Source organism: Pelecanus crispus, chromosome 1, assembly GCF_030463565.1.
Source record: "Pelecanus crispus isolate bPelCri1 chromosome 1, bPelCri1.pri, whole genome shotgun sequence".
In the NCBI taxonomy this organism is placed as follows: Eukaryota; Metazoa; Chordata; class Aves; order Pelecaniformes; family Pelecanidae; genus Pelecanus; species Pelecanus crispus.
In genome coordinates, this window is record NC_134643.1 from 23,302,089 (window position 1) to 23,328,573 (window position 26,485).

The 26,485-nt window shown below is 41.6% G+C and overlaps 1 protein-coding gene across 1 annotated transcript; it reads left to right on the plus strand.

Annotated features, from left to right (window-relative positions):
* Positions 1–5,539: 5,539 nt before the first annotated feature.
* TRABD (TraB domain containing) lies at positions 5,540–26,485 on the plus strand. Its single transcript, XM_009489733.2, has 9 exons — positions 5,540–5,563; positions 7,734–7,812; positions 10,404–10,570; positions 11,587–11,727; positions 16,934–17,044; positions 18,472–18,611; positions 20,880–21,052; positions 23,821–23,932; positions 26,308–26,485. Exons 1-9 carry the CDS (start codon positions 5,540–5,542, stop codon positions 26,483–26,485), a joined length of 1,125 nt encoding a protein of 374 aa, XP_009488008.1.

Sequence of the window (26,485 nt, forward strand, 5' to 3'; positions counted from 1 at the left end):
AATGGCAGGCCCCCTAGGACTAGCAAAGATGAAACAAGCATAAGGATTCCACTTGCCAGGGAAAAAAGGTGATTGAATTGGGGATTCAGTCATCAAGGAGTCCTTTCAAGAAAATTCCGGAGGCAAAACCCTGTCTTGCTGGATCATAAGGAGCCAGGTCAGACGACTCCTTGTTTCTTTTTTGCTCCAGGAATTTTCTTGGTGGCACTCTCAGCAGGAGGAATGAATCCTAGATTAAGACAGTCTGCTGGCAGAGAAGAGAACAGAAATACTTTCTAATCTCTGATCTTGATGAGTGCCTAGAAGCTGCATCTCCCACTTTGTCTGAAAGAAGTGCACTGTCATATCTGAGATTTTTCAGTATGTGATTTATCTCATGAGTGCCTCTTACAGGCCTCTGAAGTAGCTGGAGGAGAGGGATTTGATTGGTTTTGCATGTTCATGCCAAATCCCGTGGTAAGTAGAAGAACTTGAGGTTATGAGATGTTGTGGTACATGTATTATGGAACACAATAAGTAATTGTCTGAACAGCTTCTTTTGACTGTGGCTTTACAACTTGGGGTTGAATTTCCTTCTATTCCCTGGCAGGTTCTGCCAACCTCCTCTTTTTCACATGCACACACGCCACCCCTGTAATCTTCTGTAATCTTTTTTCCCTGGAGGAGCAGTGCTGTGCACTGCCTCTCTGAATGACTGTGAGACTCTTACGTCCCTGCCCAGTTTCTTTAATATTCATCTATGGTTAGCAAGCACAGACAAATAACCTTTGCCTTGTTACCTAGTCTCATTTCTTTAGGAAGTTGAACTTTATTAAAAAAATAAAAAGAAACCACAAGGCTGAAAAATCAAGCTCTAGGAAGTTTGGAAATGCTTGGATTTAAGTTGCCCAGATGCTTGCCAGGATTTGATCTGAATTAGCACCATTTTTCTTGCTATTGGATGCAGTGGGAGGAAGTGAATACAGATTCATGTGCTTCAGTTTGTTATCTGTGTAACAGCAAGGTATATTCAGTCCTCTCTCAGAGGTTTCAGGATTAATATTTCAAGTACCGTGGGATGTGGATATCTTCTGTGAATACGTAGGTGTACAGGGATGGTAATGTTTCCACATGGATGAGCTGGGTCAGCCTGGAGTCCATAGTATTTGACTAGTTTCCAGAATATGTACTTTCTCCTATGTTGTTGATGAGAACACTGGCTGGCTGAGTAGCCAGTCTTGTCTGTACTCTGGTGTTGACATGTTTGGTGCCTGTTGTCACTCACACTAAACAAGAGCTTGAACACACTCAGATTTTTCACAGCAGTTGTTCAGTTGAGTGTTAGTTTGCTGTTGACTGCCAGTTGTAAAAATTTTCTTAATTTGTACAAAGCATTTGACACTGTCCCACACAACGTCCTTGTCTCTAAATTGGAGAGACATGGATTTGACGGATGGACCACTCAGTGGATAAGGAATTGGTTGGATGGTCACACTCAAAGAGTTGCAGTCAATGGCTCGATGTCCAAGTGGAGACTAGTGACAAGTGGCATTCTTCAGGGGTTGGTATTGGGACCAGTGCTGTTTAACATCTTTGTTGGTGACGTGGACAGTGGGATTGAGTGCACCCTCAGCGAGTTTGCTGATGACACCAAGGTGTGTGGTGCAGTCAATGTGCTGGAGGGAAAGGATGCCATCCAGAGGGACCTTGACAGGCTTGAGAGTGACAGGCATGCAAACCTCCTGAAGTTCAACAAGGCCAACTTCAGGGTCCTGCATGTGGGTCAGGGCAATCCCAAGCACACATTCAGGCTGGGCAGAGAATGGGTTGAGCAGAGCCCTGAGGAGAAGGACTTGGGGTTGTTGGTTGATGAGAAGCTCAGCATGACCCAGCAATGCGTGCTTGCAGCCTGGAAAGCCAACCGTGTCCTGGGCTGCATCAAAAGAATTGTGACCAGCAGGTCGAGGGAGGTGATTCTCCCCTTCTACTCCACTCTCGTGAGACCCTGCCTGGAGTACTGTGTCCAGCTCTGGAGCCTTCAGCACAAGAAGGACATGGACCTGTTGAGAGAGTCCAGAGGAGGGCCATGAAGACGATCCGAGGGCTGGAACACCTCTTCTGTGAAGACAGGCTGAGAGAGTTAGGGTTGTTCAGCCTGGAGAAGAGAAGGCTCCAGGGAGACCTTATAGCAACCTTGCAGTACCTGAAGGGGGCCTACAAGAAAGCTGGAGAGGGACTCTTTACAAGGGCATGTAGTGATAGGACAAGGGGTAGTGGCTTTAAATTGAAAGAGGGTAGATTTAGATTAGATATAAGGAAGAAATTCTTTACTGTGAGGGTGGTAAGGCACTGGAACAGGTTGCCTAGGGAAGTTGTGGATGCCCCCTCCCTGGAAGCGTTCAAGGTCAGGTTGGGTGGGACCCTGAGCAACCTGACCTACTGAAAGACGTCTCTGTCCATGTCAGGGGGGTTGGAACTAGATGATCTTTAAGGTCCTTCCAACCCAAACCATTCTATGATTCTGTGATTAATGTTGACTGAATAACCTGAATTCCTGGGTGTGTTCTAAGAAAGGGGGGGGGGGGGGGGGTGGAGAAAAAACCCAAAACCAGAAACAGGTCTTCTGCATGGAAAATTTCACCTCCAGTGGATCTTGAGCAGATCTAAGGACCTGAGAACAAGATCTCCTAGAAGAAAGCAGTGGCAGACTTGCCTGTCAATGTGGCTGCCCAGTCTCTCATCTGACCCTCACAGTATTGTGCCATGGGTTCCCTGTGGGGGCTGGAACCCTGCTATGGTGGAGCTGGGAACCACCCTGAACAAGCAGCTTTGCTTTCTCCAAAGGTTGTACTGGTCAGATAAAAAAGCAGTGCTAGTTAGCATGAGTAAACTTCAGAGAAGATCTCCCCTCGCCCACCCCTCCATCAGACACATCATTTACCCAGTGGTGAGAACGGGATGAGGCTTTCTAAAATGTCACTTGATGGAAAAAAAAAATCACTAGGTGCTTCTGTATAGAGGTCTAGTTTTCAACTGAAACTTGCAGTTTACTATTTTTAAGAGCACTCCCATAGATGAGAGACATGTTTTCAAACCTGGCCTGCTTTAATCAAGCTTAGAACTTTAGCTTGCGTTTAGGGCCGGCTGATTCACTGGCAGGAAGACACTGTGGTATTTTGCGCGTAAACCAATTGAGAAGCAAGCCCGGAGCTGAGCATCAGAGTATCGGTACACCCCTGACTGATGTCATAGTTGGACAAATATTTTTCTCGGGGCAGTGTTAGTTTCAGCTTCATCCTGTCCCTTCAGTTTTGCTGCTGCAGTGGTTCCTGCTGCTCTTTCATCATCTGAGCTTTAAATGCCATGGTGGGGTGGGGAAAAAACAGGTGGTTTTTTAACCTAAATCTGCTCTCCAGTCTGGTTTACTGCACAAGTCTACAAATAGTTAAGCCAGTGTATCAGAGACAGGACAGCATAAAAACAGGCGCTGGGTTCACTTACGCCCATAATGCCACCAGCAACTCTGGGCAGGCTGTCCGGCGTGAGGCGTCAGTGGGCTGGCGTGTCCCCGTTCGGGTTGCGGGTCTCGGGGCAGGGGTTTCCTGCTGCTGCGTTTATTTGGAGCTGTCCACACCGCATGGAAATCATTGAAACACTGAAGCAGAAAAGAGCAGTTCAGCTTCATCTGCTGTTTCGTCTTACTCTGACATCCAAGTTCCCTTCACTTGACTCCTTGGAAAGGGGGAAGGCATGGTCATGGTTTTAAATTTGTATTATGCATTGTAGCAAAACCAATGGAGTACTTGGGAAACTGTCTTGCGTTGCCTGTGCAGACTTCTTGATGTTTTTGAATAAATAGTTTGTTACCGAACCTCTTGGACCGTTTTCGTTTCAGCAAGGTATTTGCTTCGCAGCGCAGGAGCTGTGTCTGTAGCTGTTTCCTGCCCAGGGCACAGGGCTCTGTTGGTTTTCACGGGGATTTTGCTCCAGGGAGCACACGGAAGCCAGGCTCTTGGTCGCTCTGGGTTTTTCTTGCCCAGCCTGCAGCTGTGGTCTGCGGTTCGCTGGCTGACCACTAGCAGTGGGCAACGCGAAGGCGTGAATCGCGGCAGTCCCTCCGTACGCGTGGGGAGGGAGATGTGCCAGCTGTCTGAATTACACTTGCATACTTCATGCTGCCCAGGCGAGCACTCTTTTTATAGGAACATATTTTAAGCAAAGCTAGAAAGCAAAACAACTCGCTTGCAAACAAAGGGTAGAAACGAGGATGCAGAGCACTAATCAGACTCAGAAGACTGTTGCATTTGGGGAAGGGGTGGGGGGGCTTTTGCCATCACTTTTGCGTGCTGGAATGTGCCAGGCTCCAGCCAGCTTTCCTCTAGCCTCACCAGGGCATAGGGCAGGGGCCTGATTTGTCCCTCCGCTACTCAGAACAGGGCTGCACACATGTTTTATGAATAAGTTGGTCAGGACTGCTCTCCAGTCTAATAAAATAAACCACTGTTCACATGTACTGTGAAACAGCTCAGAGGGAGGTCACCCAACATACTGCAGTGAAGAAGCAGCGCTTTCTTCCGAGTGCTTCGATTTTAGTGGGATAGCAGTGAGAGTAAGCAGAATGAGCACTAGCTGTGTGTTCAGTAGCTTGTGCAGTCCCCTGCAGAGTACCGTCAAAGTTGAATCAGAGCACTCTGCCAGCTTCAGGGAGAACTTTTGGACTTGAACAATATGGGTGGAAGAAGGAATCTTAAACTAAGACATGGAAACCATTCGCTAAGGGTTTGAAAACCCTATTCCCAGGGTCTTTCACACAGGCATGATCTTACTGATGTTCTGACCCTGGCATATTTGTAAATACATACATGATAACATGATGTAGATCAGATAATAATGTATGTGGCTCTCTAGTTGAATATTAAGACCGTGACTGCTCTCTGTTCCTTGTAGCGGTGAAGTCCCAGAAATACAGATGATTCCTAAAATTTGCCTAAAAACTGTCTTGACATAGTTCGTTTGCACAGGACAGAACTACTGATCTAGTTGAGCAAGATTTTTACTATTGCTGAAACCTTTTTGACAGCCATCCTGTATCTTCAGTTACTTGTGAGTGATCTAGAGGAAAAAGGCATTTTTGCAGAATCTAAGACAGCAAAAAAGCAAATTCTGAGCTCCCATGAAATCCACCCTTGTTTATCGAGGTATTCTAAGTGTGTGTGAGAACAGGACTATGCACTGGATTTAGAGCCAGCTCAAAAACTGGATTGAGACAAGCTAGTTTTACCCTAGTGATGTTTTGTGGGTTTTTTGGTTTGTTCTGTGTTTTTCTTTTTTTTTAATGGCAGCAGAGTTGAAAAGGTGGCATTTGTGCATCTTCAGTTTGCTGCTTTTATTACTTCAGCTTTTATCAGATATGGTAGAGAGACTTCTGCTTTCTTTTTTTTTCTCCTTACAGTTCTTAAACAAATATTCTGGGTTACACCATTAATTTTTAATTCTCTTCCATTCCTTTTACTTCCTACAGTTCTTGTGTGGTTGGTGAAAATAAGCCTACGCTGCAGGGATGCAAGAGGAGCAACAGCCGGAGGTAGGGCTTGGAGCTGAAGTTTTTTTCTCAGTAGAATTGCAGGGAAGGTCAAGACTCTGAATCGGGCAGGTTCTTCTACTCATCCTCAGGGAAGATCTGCAAAGTTGGGGGTCAAGAGTGTTAGGGGGGTTGGGGATTGAGTGCTTTTAAAAGGGGTGGGGGGCTGAGTGCTATTGTTTTGCCACATTTAGGTTCTTTTCAGGGTCCTTTTCCCTACAATTGCAAAAGCTAAAAAGGGTCTTTTGTATTAATTTACTTGCAAGTGAGGAATTGCAGAAAACAGTCTAACCTATGAGCTTAAGTCTTTAGGAGGAAAAAATGGTTTGTGAGTAAATTACACAAGTTGTGTATGAATGATCTCACTGTACATAAGTTAAGTACCCTGCCAAATTAAACTGAGGTGCTTTTTTTTTTACCCTTTCCCTTTCTATTTGTTTTCTTCTCCTTTCCTATCCATATATCTTAAAACCTTTTTCTGGTGTAACAGGTGAAGCTAAGGAAATTTTTTTCTTACAAGATATAAGAGCACTGGTTCCTGTGTCCTATTAGTGAATTTAAAAAAAAAAAAAGAGGAATGACAGACTCTTAATATGGTGCTTAGTGCCTTTCCCACTGCAATGTTGTAATGTTGTTATGATGACAAAGCCAGCATAAGTGACAAGATTAATTCCATATGTTACAGATGGATACATTTTTCAAAATATTTTTGTGACTAGAGTTACTTATGCAAGCAGTAGAGTCAAGCCATATGTTGTGATCAAAAGCTGAGCTGGTGTTAAATTAGGTTTGTGAATGTAATTGCAATTTGCGGTGTAATTGCAGTTTACAGTTGTCCATGAACAGACTTTCGCTTTGTAGTGAAAGGATCATATGTTGCTGTGAATGTTTTAAACTTTGCACCATAGAGCTGTTGTACTTTTTGGTCTTACTCCATGAAATGCATGAGAAATTTTGCCTTACCTTCAGTGGGGCCAAGATAAGACACCCAGGACTTATTACCTGAAAATTACTGTTTGGCATAATGGAATGCAAGAAGAAATCAATTACTCTTGTTGAAAGCTCTTAACAATTGATGTGCTTTGTACAGCCCTGTTTTAAATCTTACCAAGTTAAATACAAAGTAAATAAACCAGTCGTTCTAGCTAAAAAGATGACATCCTTCAGGAGAGTTTGGCTGCCTGCTTGCTGACTCATTAATACTGCCTTTCATTTGGAAGATACTTGAATGATGATGGATTCTCATCCTGTCTCTAACTATTTGACTTAATGCTGTTTGAGAATTATGAATTCTCCCAGTAGTCATCCTGATTCAACTTTGAATTAATGTAGTTGCCTAAAGATGGTTTATAGTTGAGCTTTCCTGATTCTTAAGTATTTTTTTTTCTGCGCTAACTCTGCCTCCCCAGCTTGGATGACTGGGATTGTTTGAATTCTATGCATGGGTTTTAAAACTTGTATGTTAATTAAAAATACGAAAGGTTTTGTTAGACTTGCCTCATATACTTCTAGTAATAATATTTAAAAGTCAGTCTTCGGGAATCTTTTCAATTAACCTCTGATCCTTTAGGGAACAAAACTATGCAGATGCTTTTCATCTTTTTGACTTCTGATATATATAAAGTCAACATACACAGAAATTTTGTAAGATTGGGTGTGCATATTGTGTCACTCTGACAGAATAAAATACATGAGCAGACTCTTCTTGAATGGGTATGTGTATTCTTGTGAGTGCTGATTAACTTTGTCAGAGTCCTGGCAGACTAATGCTGGCTGGTAGTTGAGTGCAATAAGCCCTCTGATAAATGGCAGTGGTATTGTAACAATCAGTGCACATCTTAGTTTCCAAGACAGAAAGTGCTATAGTAGTGTTAGAGATAAATTTGTTCTTTTTATTCTAGAATCAGATTTTTTTAAAAGCTTCATGTCAGCTATAAATACTATCTTTTGAAATAGGCATGAAATAGTTTTTAATATGTTCTTTCTCATACTTATCCAGCTAGGAGAAAACCAGTTGTAAAACCACAGACGTTTTGAACTGTTGACACTGCTTAAATTATTTACTTGCTTGAATATTATATGTAGGTTCAAGTCAAGCAAACTCACAAGGGGAAAGGTGTGTTAAAACATTTCATTATAATTCCCAGCCTCCTTTTGAATTTGTTTCATACAGGCTGCTGCAGATCCAATGTCCTCCTCTGATGCACCAGAAGATGGCCCAAAGGAAACATCAAGTGTATCGCAGAATATCTGTATGTTTCTGGTTTGACTGGGGAGGGTGTATCACGTTGGAAGTACATTAAGCTAAATGTCTATGCCTTTTCCTTACCTAATAAGGATGTGGCTGTTAGCACAAAAGGGAGAAGCGAATGAGGTCGTATCTGGCTTAATCTGTTCATGATTTGTAGAAGGGCCCAGTTGCGTAAACCAAATTTGGAAAGAGCAATGACGTATCAATTGTCAGTTTGCTGCTCCCATGTTTTCAGAAGAAAGTAAATGGGTTTTAATAGATATACTCAGCTATTCTTTTAAGCTCAGTTGTTGCTCTCTAGGCCAGAGATGGATAAGTACGTTTGCTTCAGCGTTCTGGCATCTAGCGTTACGACGTTCAATCAGTTGTCCCAGGTGGAACGCTTTGCCCATGCCAGCATGATAATATTTTGATATGAAGGCCAAGCCTGCGGGATGTGGGAATAGAAGTGTTCCAGCCAAAACTGTCTTTTGAAGCCCAGGAAGAGTATCAGTCCTTACCTTTTAGTGGTAAGGATCAGATAATGACAGACATTTCTTTCTCAGGAGGAGAAGAAAACAAAGGCTTCTTAGGATTTGCTTTGTGTTTATTGATATACCATTGTGTTGTTAATGTATACAGTCATTATTTTGAACAATAGGAACATTCAGGTTGTGTTTTCTGGCAAATAATAGGCTCTGAACCACCTTAGGGCAAATTAGTGGGTAACAGCAACATTAGTGTAATGCTGAAGTTGCTGAATAATCCCTAGGGATCACTGCTTTCAGAAATAACAATCATGGGAGCAAACAGAGCCTTGACTAAAGCTATGGGAAAAGCATTCAGACCTAAAGAAGCAGATTAATTTTTTATGTTGCTTTTTTCTCCGGATGAAGAAGTTGGTTTAATAAAAACTGTAGCTGTTCCTGAGAATGTTTTCCTTGATTATGTCTTTAAATGATAACATCTGGTACTGCACTGTTATAGCAGTTTTTCTTCACATGAAACATTATTCAGTTCAGTTCTGAATATATGTGTGATGTGAAGGCTGGAAAATTAATAAAAGGAAATCCTTTAAGGGTTACTGAATACATAGAAACCGCTTTCAACTGGGGGAATCTGAGCCATAAATAGCTTTAGGCTAGGAGAGTATTTGGGGAGGGTATTGTGCGTGCTTCCCCATTTCCTATACTCTTCCTTAGATATCCACTTTTGACCATTGTGGGAGGCAGGATATTTGCTTAGGTTGATTTTGGTTGATCTACTATGGCTTCTTTCATGATTATGTGACTGAGAGTGCTACAAATGCAACAGCCCTACCTCTTCTCCTTCCTTTTACACTCATGTTTTCCCCACCCCCTTCTTAGCATCGCTGTTTTGGCAGCAACATGGTCTTAGATCAGACCATACTGATTGCAACACACTGTTCTTGGGTATTGACCATGAAGCAGTAGACTGCTAAAATGCTAAGAAGGATGTTGAAGGGTGGCTTTTGTTTTGGGTTCTGGTTTTTTTGACATAAAATCATGAGATAAGTATTTGTGGGACAGATCTGGGGCCAGAGCCACATGGTTAAACCAGATTCATGAAACAAATGAATGTGTGGTAGGAGGCTGTAATTTTATCTGCATCTTTGACATCCTGCCTGCAAACTGTTCACTAACCTTTATTTTTCTCCTGGGACTGCAATCCTATTCCAGGGTTCTGGACCACTTGAGACCTCTGCTAACTTATGCAGCAGCTTGCCAGAGAAAGAGAGTTGGTTGGAAACAAAACTCTGCTTTCCTACTTGATGCTTTTTTTCCTAAGATGCATTGCAGCTTAACGATAACTCATTCAAAGTTACTATGTTTCCCGTTGATGTAAAACTGAAGCTTGTCTGTCTCAGTTAATGAGACTTTCTGACATTTAACAAACAATTGTGATAGATCTTCCTATTTTCCATGGCAAGCTTGACGTAGATGGGCTGAAATCACGTTGTACCATTTTGGTCTTAAATAGCTTGTTGTTGAAACTAGGGAATAATGATTGGTTTCCTGACCTGAATACCTGTTAAGGTTTAATTTTCAATTGTATACTGATCCCTGGTGTTTTAATCACAGGAAAGGCTAAGATTGGTACTGTAGGTATCCTATATGTGCCAATACGTGCAGGTGACTTTACCAGCATACTCACACCATTGTACATGTGTTGCTATAGTTTATACAGATAAAATCCCAAAAGGGAACGCTTTTGTTCTAGAATGAAAAAAAAAAATGCCTTTTTTTTTTTCTTTTCAATTTAGTGTATACTTTTTCTAAGTATTCTTTGCTTCTCTATCCACCTCACCTGCCACGCAGCTTCTCTCATTCCCTTACTGAACTGCATGGACAACCTGTCCCAGTGTCCACAGGGTAGGAAACCTGGACTGAGACCCATGCTTGGAGGCAGCCTCTCCAGTGGTGGCACTCTCAATGATGTAGCCTCAGAATTGAATGTAAGATTACAGTGGTAAATCAATGGCCTTTTAGCTCTGCTCTGCTGTTTAGTGGTGACATTTTTATTTTCTGTTTTACTTACCTGCACTTTATAGTCATGTATGCTTTTCTTTTCTATTTTTCTTTACATTTATAGCTGATGCAGATGCATTTAAAATTCTTCTGGAGATGAAGATGAAGAAGAGGCAGAAAAAACCTAATTTACCAAGTACTGTGACTGAGCTTGACACCGAGGATGGGTCTAAAGTATATGTGGTTGGAACAGCCCACTTCAGTGACAGCAGCAAAAAGGATGTAGTGAAGGTAAATACTAAGTGGAAGTCCTTCAGCAGCGTGTTTATGATGAAGTTAACTTCACATTAAGTAGAATGAAGTCCAACTCTGACTTGGTTCTGTGCTGTAACCTCCAGACTCTGCTTTTCTCAAGTTAGCTGTTGGAGGGCTAACAGCGCTGTGGGATGAACTAAGAGGCAGCCATATTATCTTAGTAATTTTTTGATGCGATACGTTGCTCTCCCATCCCAAAGATTTTTATTTGCCCTTAAACAACAAATGTAGATACAGTGCCAGTGTTAAAAGTAGAAGTCTCACTAGCGAAGCTTACCCTGCCTGTCACGATAAAGCATCACGTCACGCTGACAGTGTGTACTGTGGTTGTTGCATACTCACTGCGATGGGGAATGCTGAGAAGATGCGAAGTCTAGAACAGAAACTGCAGTTTACAGCTTCTCTGTGCCCGGGGTGTATAATACTGAGCTGTAAAACCATGCTGCCCCAAACTTGAGAGTGGAGTACAAGATACAAATAGGTCCGAAGCTCTAGTGAAAGTAGGAACTATTTCATACTGTACCTCATGTGAAGTCTGCAGTTTAGAGTGGCTTTATTCTTCAGGACCTAGAGCGGGAGGAATCTTGTGCCAGAATCATCAGCCCTGGTTCTTAGAAAGCTTATTCTAACTGAGATTACAAATGATCACAGAGTGTGGTCAAAGGAACTTTGTGAATGTGAAAAGTTTAACGTCAAGATTTTTTTCCCCATGCACACACACCACACCACCCCCACCCCCCGCACAATTCGTTCTCCGTCTTCCTGTCCCAAAGCATTCAGTAGCTAAAGCGTTTCACTGTCGTCTTCCTTAATGTTTTTCTCAGTACATAGCTGTTTGGAGAAGTCTTGTTTACTCTTTTGCTGTTCTTTCAATTGAAAATGATTGCTAGAACATGCTTTTATTAAGTCCCTTTTCTCATAAAAGTATCAATACTGGCTGCATTTCTGTTTAATTTTTCCTAAACTGGTGTAAATAAATTCATGTTTTTCAGACAATACAAGAAGTGCAGCCTGATGTAGTTGTGGTGGAACTATGCCAGTACAGAGTTTCTATGTTAAAGATGGATGAAAAGACATTACTAAAGGAAGCCAAAGAAATAAATCTGGAAAAACTTCAACAAGCTATAAAGCAGGTATGATTCCCACAGAGAGAATTAAGGGCCTGTGTCAAGAACAATTTGTCAACCGAATTGTTGCAACTTGTTACAACCAAAACCAGTGTTCCTGCCAGCTGAGAACCTAATACTGCTCACAGAGGTGAGAGTACTGTTCCAGTGGCAAAGTTAGGTTTGGTATTTTGTTTTCAGCTGGAGTATTGAGGGCTTCTGTTCACAACAGGATTGTTTGGGCAGTTGTTGACCTAGGCAGGAATCTTCCCGGGTTTAACAGTTGCTCCATTTGCAAGATACAAGTTTAACTTTAATTGTAATGCTCCACTAATACACTGAAATATGATTACTATCCCTGCAATCTGCATCTGTATTGCAGCTATTTAAGGAGCACTTAATTTTGGTGTTGTCTGTCATGATCTGTCAAGTTGCATTCCTTCTTCGTCCTAGTGTGTTGCTCTTTTTAATTCCCATCCACTTGTCTTTTGACTAGTTTCTCATTGACAGTGGGCCTTGAGGGAGGTTTTTGAAAAATCTGGGCTGAAAGGTGTGGGATTCTATTGAAGTTATAACTGCTCTGGCCATTGGATGCTGTCTGGGATGTGTGTGCAGAACAAGTGTTGTCCTGTATTCAGTTTCACCCAGTTAGCTTGTATTTAAGTAATTTTAAGCTAGGCACAGTGAAACAGCACAAAGTTGACTTAAATGACAGGACGTTTGATTAGAATGGCAGTATGTGGTCAATAGCAAAAACAGTTTCCAGTGTCCAGTTGAATGAACAAATTCATAGATTGTTATTTTGGTTGTGTGGTAATTATATACTGGAATTGTTTTATTGATGTAATTGGGGAATTTCCAGGACTGCACCCCCCATAAGATATAATCTGCATACATGCAGGGGCTAGGGGCTAGTCTACTTGTATGTGTATGTGTGCATGTGCACATAGTGTCTTAGTGCAGGCTTTCTGACTCATAGAGTTAGGCAGTAATGCGTCTCCTCTTTATTTATGATTTATGTCCTATCAAAGGAAAGAACATTGCAAGACGCTTGCATATTGCATGAATTACTACATCCATCTGTTTATTTTAGGTAAGGTGGATTGTTCTGATGCGTGTAGCCGAAAGAATGCATGTTCACAACAACCAGAGCAGCATAGCTGTGCGTCTTCTGACCTTGTAAACGGGCACAAAAGCATTTTTTTTCTTAAATCAAAGCTAAATGCAACAGTTTTTGCTGTGCTTCTCTGTTAAGAGGAAAAGGACAATGAAAATAAAATAGCAGTCTTTTTTTCTCTGTGATGTAAATTTGTGTAGGCAGCTTTGTAATTAGCACTTCCTACTAGGGCTTGAAGTGATCTTGTGTGCAGACAGTAGGAATTGCAGAGTGTGTTGGCTCCAAAGCCAGAGAATAATACAAAGATCCTTCCTGTTGTTACAGCTCAATCTTAGTCTCCTTTGTCACTGGGGATAATTCAAATAATAATATTTGGACATTGTGCCTTTTAAATAATATATTTCTCTGTTCTTAGTTTAAACAAACAAACAAAAAAAATCCAGCCTTCCCCCTGTGATTCAGTAGCAGCATGGGTTATATAGGGAAAACCAGGAAAAACAGCCCAACTGTCTGATGCTAAATTATAGTGTCTTTGTTTTTCTCTAGTAAAAATCAAACCAGCTGATGAGTTGCTCAGTCATGCTTCAGTTGCCCTCTCTTACTGAAATGTGCATTTGGGCCCAAAAGTTGCACGAAAAGTCAAAACTGCTTGTAACTTTCATCCTTGAGTATCAAATTAGGAAAAGAAAACTGTGTCTTTTTATAATCACTTGCGTAAATCTTAAGCAGCAAAATTGCATTTCATTGCTCTTAATTGAAGTTGGAAACTGAGCAGAGTGTTCATATGAAACTATTATACGCTTGCAGTGGGTCACTGGTATTCACAGCTTATCAGGCAACTGTTGCAGGTTAAAAACAGCCTTCCTCCAGTCCCTCCTTGAATTTCAAAACCCTTACAGTTGTTTGCAGAGAGCTTACCTGTTTGCTCTCCGTTAAGCAAAGCAACACAGTGCAGACTGGTATCTGGCTCACATGCGGATTACCTGAAGATGCACAGCAACAAGTTGGCTTAAACCAAACTGGAAGACAGGTTTTGTCTTATCTTCTCCCCTGGCTTCCCACTTCTGCTGTCCCTTCTGCGTCCATACCATGGCCGCGTGGCAGTCTGAACAGGGTTTGCTTTTTAGCTGCATCACGTCCCTGTGTGGCTGTACGATTGCTAGTCCTGACACAAGAGGAGGAGTTGAGAAACCTTGTTCTGGGGCAGAAGAGAAAGTGGGCTGGTGGCAGCAAAGTCTTAGCTCAGCATCACTTTTTTTTAACCTACTCCTTTAGGCTGAAGTTACCTGTGCAGGAATATATTGTTAACGTTGGGGTTTTTTAATGCTTCTGGCCAGTGAAAAAGCTCTCGTTGTATACAGTGTAATGCAGCCCTCCATGTTTAGGTAACCTACAGGATTGTCCTGTTAAATAAAATGGATATCATGTGTATTGGTAGATGACAGGTACATCCACATGGACAGAAGCAGGTCACCGCTGCCTTCACTTGCGCTTTAAAGTCTCATGTCCAGTGCGCTTGCAGCAGTAGGAAAACCAGTTCCAGGCGCCAGGTGGCAAGGCTTTGTTTGCACAGGGCTGTGGCCATGGGAATTAGGGTTTTTAAAAGACGACATTCAGAGGACTGAAATACAAACGGTTTGTTTCTGCCCGCAGTTCTGCAGTTAGTGCTGGATCTGTGACTTGTTATGCAGTCGAAGAGTAGCGCCAAGGCCCCCCTCCTTAGGTTGTGTTCCCATACGTAGTGTAAGTGTTTAGGTGCTGAGTCCGAGTGTGGTGGAAGATTTATCTGCTTCAGAAGCCCTCTGGCAGCTGCCAATAACAGATGCCTGGGGAAAGGCATTAGAACCTGCAGTCATGCTTGCCTGGGTATTTCTCTCTCTTCCTGTCCTTTTCACCGTCTCCATGCTAGTCATGGTGTTAATAGAGTATATCTTCCTCAGTCATCCTTTCCCAAGCCTCATGAGTATTTAATATGTTTAATCTGTTCTTGTATGTTTGGTGTTTCTTTGCACATTTTTCTAGTTCAGGCATCTTGTTTTCAAGACAGGAGTCCGCTGAAGATTGTACATCAGTGCATTGATGTTTCTATTTTGTTCCTTTCCTGGTAATCCCTCTCACTCTTCTTGCTTTCTGACTGCTATTGAGCACTGGACTGATAAAATTGGTGTTTCACTTTCTCTCTCCTGTGTGCTAATAGCTCTGCATCCCTCTGCCTGTGCAGTTAGGTTTCTGCTTGTGCATTGTGTTTATGGCTGTTTCATCTAACCTGTGAAATTATTACCAGCCACTCAGGATTTAATGTTCTTTTGCAGTCAGCTTTCCTTTATCTGACACCAAATAATCTGGTATTGATAATAGTCTCTTTTACTGTTTTGCTGCCATTGTTTTTCATACATTTTGCTCTTTATCCCCCAACACTTTCTGGCTGGCCAGTTGTTGCTGGTTGCTGCTACATACAGCTGCTTGTCACCTTTTATCTTTTTGTTGCTGAGCAAATACGGCAGGCACTGAGTTTCATGCAGGTTAAGAGCACAAATGACTCAAACACACTTCAAAGATGCATCCCTCTCTTAGCCAGCAGGATGAATCTTTCTGTCACAGGGTAAAAATGCAATTTCAAAAACATCAATCCTGAAGGGGAGATCAGCCAGCAAATAACCTCAGGTTGCGTTATCCTCATTTTCTTTTCTTTGTGGGCATCTTTTCTGAACTTCTGGAAACCCTTGTCCCCGAGGCTTTTGAACTGGATCTCAAGGATGCTGAAAACTCTTTTTCTCACTGCCCTTTTTCTTCCTCGTCTCTCCCCAGGAGCCCAGCTCCCCGTCTTTCTGCCACGCTTGCTAGTTTGTAGCATGATAATGCAGATAATCAACTGGCTTTGAAAACAGCCCCTCTCTTTCACCATTTCTGGTCCTCAGTGACTCTTGAGTCTGCTTAACTGCAGAAACTGCCTACAGCCTTTGGAAAGGTCACCCAAGCATCAGATCTGGCACAGGGTGGGGCATTTGAGCATGGCGCTGGGAGCAAGGAATGGAGACCAGGACCTTCCTTTGGTAATTTCAGGCAGTTACATTAACTCAAGCTATCCTGTGTGACCTCATCTTCAGTTGCATGAAGCTGGCGATATAGTAGGAAATTAACCTTTGGTGAGGGAAGGGGGAATGTCCATTTTGGTAGCAGTATGGACTGATGCCAAACTGAAGGAGATGCATAACCAAAGTACAGGTTCCGCTTGGAGACAGGTAACACTCAGCCACTGAGTCTTAGTCGTAAAAATAACTGGTTGAGGACAGCCAGAGCTGGACAGAAGGAACAGCTCTGAATGGATTTGTTCGAGATGTTTTTTCATTCCTTTTTGTAAAAGGAAGAGAAGGGAAATTTTGCGTAAGTATATGTAAGATAATCTTTTTCTTTTTAAAAAGAAGATTCTTGATTTTTAGGTCTCTGTTCAAAAAGTAATTGTGCAAGGAGGGGCCTTCAGTCTGCTTGTGGGACTGTGAGGTCTTTTCTAAGGTCTTATGTGCTAAAGTCATGTACTGCAATTCTTGCACGACGCTAGATAACCTGTGTTTCTGCATCTGCTAACATAACCTCAGCCTAGTGTTTCTGAGGATTGTGGAAGTGTTTATGATTAGGCCACTAGCTATTTATTTCCCTTTCAGTATCTCTATGAAGTGGCGTTCCCTGTACGTTCAATGGAATATACTGTTGTGGTCCCCTCCCCCCCCCCCCATTTTTCTTTGGTAACCAGATCAAGAAAAATTAAATGTACAGTATGAGCTGTTTTACCATTTGGTTATTCAGACACTTTCTTCAAGCAGGTGGAGTAAATATAGACTGAATTAGTCTGGCTGCCATACAATTCTGTTGAAAGGGAGGATACTTTGGCTACACACTGAAGTGAAGAGCTACTTCACAACTGATACAAACAGAAATAAAAGAGCTGTATTGATCAGTGAATTGGCTCCAAAAGGTAGCTTCAGTGCTGCTTCTTCATTAAAATAATGAATGGGTTTTTTCATGACTGTGAACGGTGCATTATTCTTCCGAGAAATCCATACAGCTTGTTGATTTTCTTTTTTTCTTTTTTTTAATGTTTTTCTCCCTTTTTGCCAGAATGGAGTCATGTCTGGATTGATGCAAATGCTGCTTCTGAAGGTTTCTGCTCACATCACAGAACAGCTGGGAATGGCCCCAGGAGGAGAATTCAGGGAGGCTTTCAAAGAGGTGTGAACTTGAAATGTTTTTTCTGAGGTCAAATTACTGGCCTTTTGCTCCCAGAGTCAAACTAAATAAAACCATTTGTTAGTGACTAGAAAAGAGCACTCTGGCCATGCTTGTCCTGAAGCCTATGAAGTAGTAAGAATCATCTTTGGCTTCAAAGTGTACTCGAAAGTACAGAGGTTTGTAGCACTAAGTGGCATGATAGCAACTCCAAAAAGGCTTCAAATGGTAAGGGTTTTTCCTGATGATATTTCTGATGGCATTTGTTTTCATTTAATTAATAATTTATTTATTTGTTGCCTGTTAAATAATTGGTTTTGAATTCTGCATATGGATCCTGGTCCCACTGTTGGTGGTGTCAGGGTTTCAGGCTGTGAAAACCAACTCTAAAGCATTAATGAGATCTAAGACCTTCATCTAGAAAGATTGTTTGGGGAAGTAAAATATCTGACTGGTCCATTACTCCTATCTGCTCTTTTAATATTCCCTTTTGTTCTACTGACAGCTGTGATACTGGGAAGTAAATAGTAGCTGGACTTCTACTGTATATCACAGTTACTCTTTTTTTTTTTCTGGGAATACTGAGACACTATTTTCACTGTATGTATCCACCGTGCAGACTGTATCTTGCTATTTTTATGTAAATTAGGTAGTAAGAAAATCTGGGGTACCATAGCTGTTAAAGAATCTGGAATAATTTGGTGTATTTATCCTTAAGAAAAAGAAAACTGTTTCAAGGCTTTTTTTCCTGAGCATTCCAGACCAGAGTGAAACATTTGAAGTGTTTCCCATTTTAAGTGGGGAAGAAAAACATATATATATTAGCTTTGTCCTGTTCTAAAGTGGTTGTTTGAAGTTTTTAAACAGGTATGAGTAGAAAGAATTTTCTAGAAATTCTGTACTGTGCTAAAATTTGTCAGTCTAAGCTACAGCAAAGTCTCACCTCACATTGTCTTGTGGTATCTGGCATCAGTTCTTGTTTCATAATCTCCTCATTGAATATATTTTACCATGACAAACTGACAAGTTAGTGATCCTGACAAATCCTAGGTAAAAGCGAAATGACCACAGTTCTTTCACCTTAGACTTTATTCAGACCCAGATAGACATTGAGCCCCGTCTGTTCACCTTTAGTAGTCATAAGCAGGAGCTTTCTGCTTAGGTAAAAGTAACCTAAAGAGGGTGGCGTTACAACTTCCATGTTCTTACTGTAATACCTACTGCATCTTGTAGCTGGTGTATTCCTTTATGAAGTATTTTGGAAATTTTATTTACTGCAGAGCCAAAATATTTTTTGATGTTGAAGTATGACACTACTTGCTCTTTTTTAAGATACCTCGTATAACACAATAAAACAAATGTTCTCTTAATAAGGGTGTACTGTGCTGCAGTACGAAATGTTGACTAGTGATTTGTATCTTCTTTTTCAGGCCAGTAAAGTACCTTTCTGTAAATTCCATCTTGGAGACCGACCCATCCCTGTTACATTTAAGAGAGCAATTGCTGCACTTTCTTTCTGGCAAAAAGTCAAGCTTGCCTGGGGCCTTTGCTTCTTATCTGACCCAATCAGGTATGACCCAATGCATCCCATATGTTTATCAGGGTGAATTGTTCAATTCTTCAGTCTGACTTCAGTATGAGCTGGAAGTCCTCGGTACGCAGCCTGATGCAGTGAAACTTGAAGTTAGTGAGAAGGATAAATATACAAACTACCCTGCAATCATCCATATTTTTGGAAAGCAAGCTGGCTTTCTGATCTTGTTCCAGTTTTCTTTAATTGTCTTTTGATACATTACTTCCAGGTGAAGTGAAAGATTTGGGGCTGGAGAATTCCTAGTGTACTTAAAGAAAGACTTTCTTCTTTTTTTTTTTTTATTTTTATGCTGAAAATAAAATCTTTCCCACTACTGTGTGGATATTGTAAATAGAGTAGGGCCTCAGTATGCTAATTTATACCTCCTTAAGATTTCCAGAGGACTTGGGCCTGCTGTGCTAAGTCACATCTGGATCAGGGCAGCTTGAGAACTGAATCTGCTGTCTGACCAGCTTTTTGGAACAGGAGAAAACATTTAAAGTCTGTGGACAACATGTGGATTTTTAATGATTATTGCCTTTATAAAGGGACATTGTTAGGAACTTTCGCCTTACACTAATACTTCTGACAGCTATTTTCTTGCTCAATTTGGTTTCCCCTGCCCTTCAGAGACATCCCTGTGCCAAGTTTGCTTCCTCTTTCCACAAGTAGGTGTGCGATAACTTGCTTGAACTGGGTGAGAACACGTGCACAGCTGTTGTCCTAAATTCAGCCTGCTCCTACCAGACGTCGCAGTGGTGGGAGGCTTGCCAGAAATGGGTTCCCTGTGCATGTGGTCCCTGAATCTCAGTGCCTCACTTACACCTGGTGACCAGAGCTCTACACAGCTCATGAAGTGAATCTGTGGCATTTTTTCCAGGCTTTTAAAATTGGACCAGGGCTCAAACTGTAGTCTGGTCAATCAAACCTTCTGTTTTCCAGTTTTAGCATTTACTTAATTGTCCTTTCCTATAAATAGTTGCTGTTACATTCATCTGTAAAATGAGTTTGACCCTCTTTCAATCCATTAACTACAGTTCATGTGCAAAGTAAGTTTGCTTACTTACTAGTCTGATACCAGCATGAAACTATTTGCAGGCTTTTGGGGAGCATTGGAGGATATATTTCTCTGCAAGTTCTCCCATTCGTTTATCGATCGTAAGAACATTTTGGTTTTCAACTGCAATATTAAGATAATTATGGTATGTGCACACTAGCTTCCCACTGAAGCTTGGACATAACATCTCAGTTGTTGTTGTACAATTGATTGATCTCTTAACTTTATTTTTAAAAATAACATGTGGGTAGGGGTTGAAAAGGAAAGGTGTTTGTAATTGTGAAGTTGTTGAGGGAGGGGGGTACTGTGCACCCAGCCATCAACATGAGATTCTGCAGAAAATGGAGTACTAATTCAGCATCAAATTTGTGTCAGTCTGATAGCTTTTCTGTGATCTGTTGGAAGCTAGCAATGCATTTCTCCTTTTGGTTGTCCCTGTTGACATTTGTTAGTGTCCTTTTGATCTTGGAAACTAAAGAAAGCATGTTTGGCATCATTCTTCAGTAGACAGTGATGCAAAAATAGATGATTCTGTTGCCACAAACTGTGACTGTACTACAGCTGTGGGTGCAAACAGAAGGTTAACAGCACCTACAAAAAATATAAAAGCTCATTATATTTACTCCTGCAGGTTTTGTTTGTTTATTTCCTGCCCATTTCCTGTTCTGCTCAGGGAATTGATTTATAACTTTGACTTCCCTGCTGAAGACCTGTGATTGACACTAGGAACCTGCAGAACTCTTTCAATCCCCTGAGACTGTGCCTTATGGTGTGCTTTTTTTGTTCCTTAAATAGAGCCTCTGTGTGTTCACTGATCAGATCTGCTTCCTCGGGAGTGCTCTGTGTTGCCTCTTCTAAGCTTTATTAATATACACTGAAGGTGGGGCACCATGATAACTGTTTCCTTTGGAGCGCTAGTGCTTTTGCTCAGTTGAGTTGTCAGCTTTCAAACTGGGAAGGGTGAAAATCCAGTTGCAGTGCCTAAAGACAAGTGACCTCTCTTCTTTCCCTTTCCCTCACTGTAGAGGCATTGTTAGGTATCCAGCTTTACAGGTTCGGGGAGTTTGCTTTGGTTTTGAGGAGGAGAACTAGAGAGTGTGGGTTTATGTGAATACTCTGTATAATACCCAATTGTTTTTATTCATTGGTGTGTCTGTATTGGGCTTTAAAAACATGACAGATACTGAGAAAACTTACCTTTCTTTCAGTAAAGATGATGTGGAGAAATGCAAACAGAAGGATTTACTGGAGCAAATGATGGCAGAAATGATTGGAGAATTTCCTGATCTTCATCGAACGATTGTCTCAGAACGAGATATTTACTTGACCTACATGCTGAAGCAAGCAGCAAAGCAGATAGAACTACCTCGAGCTTCAGAAAGTAATTGTTTTAAAGCAGATATGATAACCAGCAAGGTGTTCTTTGTGTACTACTCCGAAGTTCAGTTCTTCTCAGGAAATCTGGGATGTTCTGTTCATGTGTGCCACGTGTCACATAAGATTACAGTGCTTAAAAATTAAAAAGGGATATTACTCTTCTGTTGCAACCACCTATAGAAGTAAAGAATTTTCATAGAGCAGTAGACTCCAAATTATGATTTCTTTCTCATTGTGGTGTTTAAAACTGGAAAATACTAATTAGCCTGACAACTTTTTCAAAAGGCAGGCATCTGGTATTACAGCACAGCACGGGACAGTCTGGACTTACATTGCCTATCTCACTTCCACCTTGTTACCTCACCAAATTAATTGTCATCGCTAGCTGCTCGGGAGCACATTTCTTGCTTGAAATGTGTGACTCTGAATGTTTCAGCAAGCTATAAGCATACAGAATAATGGCATTTCTCTAGCCTTTGGAAGTATTTTGCTGCTGTATGTGATCTGCATGCCCTTCCTATATATAAGCATACTGAGGTATGGGTTACCTTTTATTTGCTATCTTTAGATACTGTTTGTAATCACTTCAGTGCAGACCTCTGGCACTGTCTTGTGATTGAAAAAGTAGCTAGGGGATTGCACTTGTGTTCTTGTATCTCCCTTGCGTAATATTACCTCAGTGCTGTCTTCATAAAGTTTGTCCAAACACAGAGTATTTCCTGTTAGCTCAGCTGATATGGCTGAAAGAGGCACGGATGCATTCAGTTACTTGGTCCAAAGAGCAGGCTGAAAATTTAGTTTTATTGTTGGTCCTGGTTGGGTCATAAGCCACAAGAGGAATTTTTTAGCAATTCCCCTGCTCTTTTTTTTTTTTTTTTTAATCTCCCTTTAAATCTATCTTAAAAGCTGTCTCTGGATCACTGGTTTAGTGAATGCCTGTGAAACTGGAAGGGGTTTATATGCATTATGAAGGACTTAAAATAGAAGGTAGGACCATAAAAGACAAGAATGTGAGGGACTACCTGACTGATACTCATGTGTCTCAGTCTCTTAGTTAACAAGAGACAACACCAGAGACAGCTTTGTTTAGAAGTTGTGCATTTATATTATATACATATAGTCTGTTCTATGCCTTCATGCTCACAAGAGGCAAAAAGAAAAAAGGGAAAAAAAGGGGGGGGGGGGGCGCAAATTATATACTTGAGATTCATAGGAAAATACAAAACCCCACAATTCAAATGATGAGAAACAGAGCATCATCACCATTGTCCAAATCATTTGCTATTGTAGGGACATAGTAAGGGGACATTCCTAGATGCTATTTGCAGGACTCAAATACACTTTTGGTCTGATATATTCCTAAACTAGGTCTGATTTGTTCCTAGCCTTTGCCTTTGTCTGACTATTTGCCTGGGTGAACTCTTCCAAAGAGCTTGCAAATGAAACGTGCACCTTTAGTTTTTCATTCTATCTTTATTCCACACAAAATATTCTGCAAGAGGGATAAAAGTTTCTTCCAGGACTAAGTTTCAGGTAGGGCTTTAAACAGCCCATTCTGCTGAGGTGCTGTGCTCTGCCTCCGTTGTAGTTGCAGATCTGATTTAGAGCAACCCTAGAACAGGCTGAGAAAAGGCAAACCCAAAGAAACAGTTTTGAAAATGTGTACAATAGTTCTAGTGTTTTCAATACAGTTTTGTTTCTTTTTGGCAGGGGGCACTGCCTTTCAAATTTTTTTTACTTACTCCTGGAAAAATAAAGGGTGGATATTTAAAGCAAGACAGTGACTCTTGCTCACATTTTATATTTCTGTATTATATTTACATATAATTTTCCCCATTGGAAAGCAGCCTGATTACTATTACATAGAAAGTTTTCTGTGAATTATTTTTATTGTGGCATGGTGCCATTTTCTCATTGGGGGAGAGGTAATCCCAAAACTTTCAGGAACAGCATTTTAACTTCTACTGGATGTGTCAGATTTGGATGGTAGATGGGAGGTGAGGGTGAGAGCCGGCACATGTTGCAGTGGTCTAACGGTGACTGGCTAGCTGCTGCGCACAAATGGTACGGGTTTTGCTGTTACCTGCTGAGACCAGGTCTGTAACAGTAAACTTAAGGGCAGGTCTCAAGCACTGTTCTCTGTTCATTCTGCTTGTTGGCCCAGGTCTTGCCACAGTTCGGATGTGTGCCAGCTGCCACTGTACAGAGTGGTGGAGAAAGCTCTCTGTTCAGGAGACAGCAGAGACCAGGGCTGTTCCTGATAAGCAGTACAGAAACATAACCCACACAGGGAAGGAAAGAAATCAGTTTAGCTTGCATCTGCTGAGCCTCTCACCCTGAGGCTGGAGTATGAGCCCTGGCCAGGTCTGTTTACTGAAACAAACATTTCCTGAAAATCCAGAAACCTTGCTGATTTTTTTTCAGACTTCCAACGTAAGAAGCAGTAGGTAGGATGAGTATTAACTTTTAGTATGTAACAGAGTTCTAATATCATAGAATCGTTTAGGTTGGAAAAGACCTTTAAGATCATCCAGTCCAACCATTAACCTAACATTACCAAGTCCACCACTAAACCAGTTAAGGGCAGAGTAGCGATTTCATGTTTCCTGGCTTGGTGGCTGGATTATTTATAATGAAAGTAAATATCTAGTAGTAAGAGTCCCTACCTCTTGGAAAATGCAATTTTGTAATCTCACGCATAAATTATTTATTTATAGCTTGAAATGTGTTCTTTTACTGATGTGTTCCTCTCTCTCCATCTCTCTTTCTCAGCTGAACCTAGAAATTATATCCCAGCGGTTGTGGTTGGTGTTGTTGGGATGGGTCATGTACCTGGAATTGAAAAGAACTGGAACTCCGACTTAAACATCCAGGAAATAATGAGGTAACACTCATCCTTCTCTATGTGTTGACTTAACAGCTTCTCTTGCTAAAAGATAGCAATAATTGGTTTGCTTGGGGTTTTTTTGGTGGTTTGTCACAGCTTGAAGAAATCTCACTACTGTCATCCCTGCCCTGTGGGTCCCTGCCCTGACTTGCCGTGCAGTGCTTACAGATTATGCTTACAGCAAAGGAAAAGAAAATATCAAAGGAAAAAAGTAAATAGTTGGATATTGAGGGAAATAGAGATGAGAAGATGCCCTTGTCTAGAAAGAAAATTCATTGATCCACATTTAAGGCTTTTAAAATGAGAATTCAGATGAGGGCTATAGAAGACGGTGAAAACAAAACCAGGCTTCCAGTCTAGCTTAGGTAGATACAAACTGTTGGGTTCAAAGCTTTTGTTATGTCAGGACACTGCTGGCTCTGGCAAGCTTCCTATCACAGTTGCTCATAGCCTATTTTTAACTCTGTATATATAAATAATAACATGTTTTAATGTGTATACCTAAATATGGCCTGATTTAAGCCACATATCCGGTGAACTCTCGCTCCAAAGTATCTATTAAAATAGATTTATGTGCTTTGTAAAAGAAGGAATTGAAGAACCAAAATGTTCAGACTATGTGTATCCTATAAAGCCACAAAGGTTGGGACTTTAGAAATGTGGGAGGAATTATAGTATGACCTGGTAGTACTGGTCTGGGGTGGTTTAGGATAGTAGCGCCTTTCACATACTGGCACTTTATCTCATCACATCCATTTACTGTGTTTATGTAAACACCTCGCCCGTCTCTTCAGAGACTCTGAGAAACAGAAAAGACTGTGCCCCACCTAAACAGTGTATGTAGGCATTTAAAATATGATTTAGAGAGACTTTTGGTGTCTAGATCCAAGAATGCAATGTACAGAAGCCCTGCCTAGCCATTCATAAGTCTTTTTTCAAGGCTAAGCCTCGCCTGGAGTCACAAACTAGATGTCCATATTCCTCTGCACCCACGCAAATAACATGTAAAATGAGGTTGCCCAAATCCATATAATTGTATGGTTAATGTTGGTTGCATCATTGACATTACAGAACTGACTACCTGAAAGCCTGACTTCCTGTATATTCCCTTAATATGCAAAATCTTGCCAGTAATAACTTTACCCTAGTTTGAGCATGTGGATCTAAGCTCAGTCTAGTTGTATCCTAATCTCAGTGCATCTAACCTGGTTTGAGTGTGCCCATAATGTTTTTGCACTGCTGTAACTGATTGCTTCTGGATACCGTAGAAACATTCTTTAGATATAAATAAATGAGAACTTGCGGCTGCTTTGAAATGACACGCAGAGACCTCCCTGTCCCCTGCGAGAGGATTATCTGAGTGGCAGCGTAGGCACGCTGTGGGCGCCGGGCCAGCTGGCGTACCGCAGAGCCTGTTAGTGAAGGCACAGCGCTACGCGTGCATGTTGCTGTGCTTTCAAAGCCAGCTTTACTTTGAAGATAGTATTACCCGTTTGCTTCATACGCTAAGTTAATAAGACTGCTTGAGGGCAGGGGTAGACCTGGTGTACCTGTTGTCCTCTGCCCTCCTGCTTCCAGTGGCCCGTGCAGAGACTTCCAGGTGGCCCTGTGAAGATCTCCAAGCCAGCAATACCTGCCAGACCAGAGACGGCTTCATGCAAAGCCTCTCTGATTTGTCTGCACTGTCCTCTGTGGAGCCCTGGAGGCCAGGAGCGCTGCAGGGGCTTGTCCTCCACGCGCTCATGCTGGGAGCTGCAGCTAGGCTGGTAAGCCTGCCTGGCATCCAGGAGTACGCCTTGCTGAAACACCCCCTCTGAATCTGTGCGGGGGCCAGCCTGGCTCCAGACGTACTCCTTCTGGCTGCACAAACCTGACCAGGTCCTGACACGCGTTATCCAGAATGTCCAAGCTCTGTTTTCCTCCAATACCCTGAATGACAGTGAGTTGACTGTACAGGTGTTGGACTTAGGCTGTGTCCTGTGTTTTTTCTGACTTTTGTCTCTGTGCAGATATGCATAGTAGTATTATAAACAGTTTGACAAACAATATTAACTTCTAGTATTCTACAAGAAGTCTTGATGTTGTCTTAGTTATTTTGATAGGGTGATGGGCAAGTCAAGGTCCATAGCCATTGAGTGGCATCATACATAAGTGCGAAAAGCTTTATTATTATTTATTATTGTTGTCACTGTTTAATTTGGATGTAGCCCTTAAACATGAAAGAATACATTGTTCGTTCATGACACATCTGTTACCTGACAGTCTCTTGCACTATAGGGGGGAAGGGGAGAAAAGATCGTTGTTTTGATTGGAAAATGCCTGTTCTTTCCAGCCATGCGGGTGTTAACATTGTTTTGTATCCTTTGCTTCAGTGTGCCTCCTCCATCAGCTTCAAGTAAGATTTTCAAATTTGTCATAAAAGCAACAGTTTTTGGACTGATGGGATATGGCTGCTACCGACTAGGTCAAAGGACAGTTCAGTTTATTCTCTCAATGCCAGCAGCACAGAGCTATCTTCAGAAGCTGACAGAAATGAGGTCTCAGCATTGA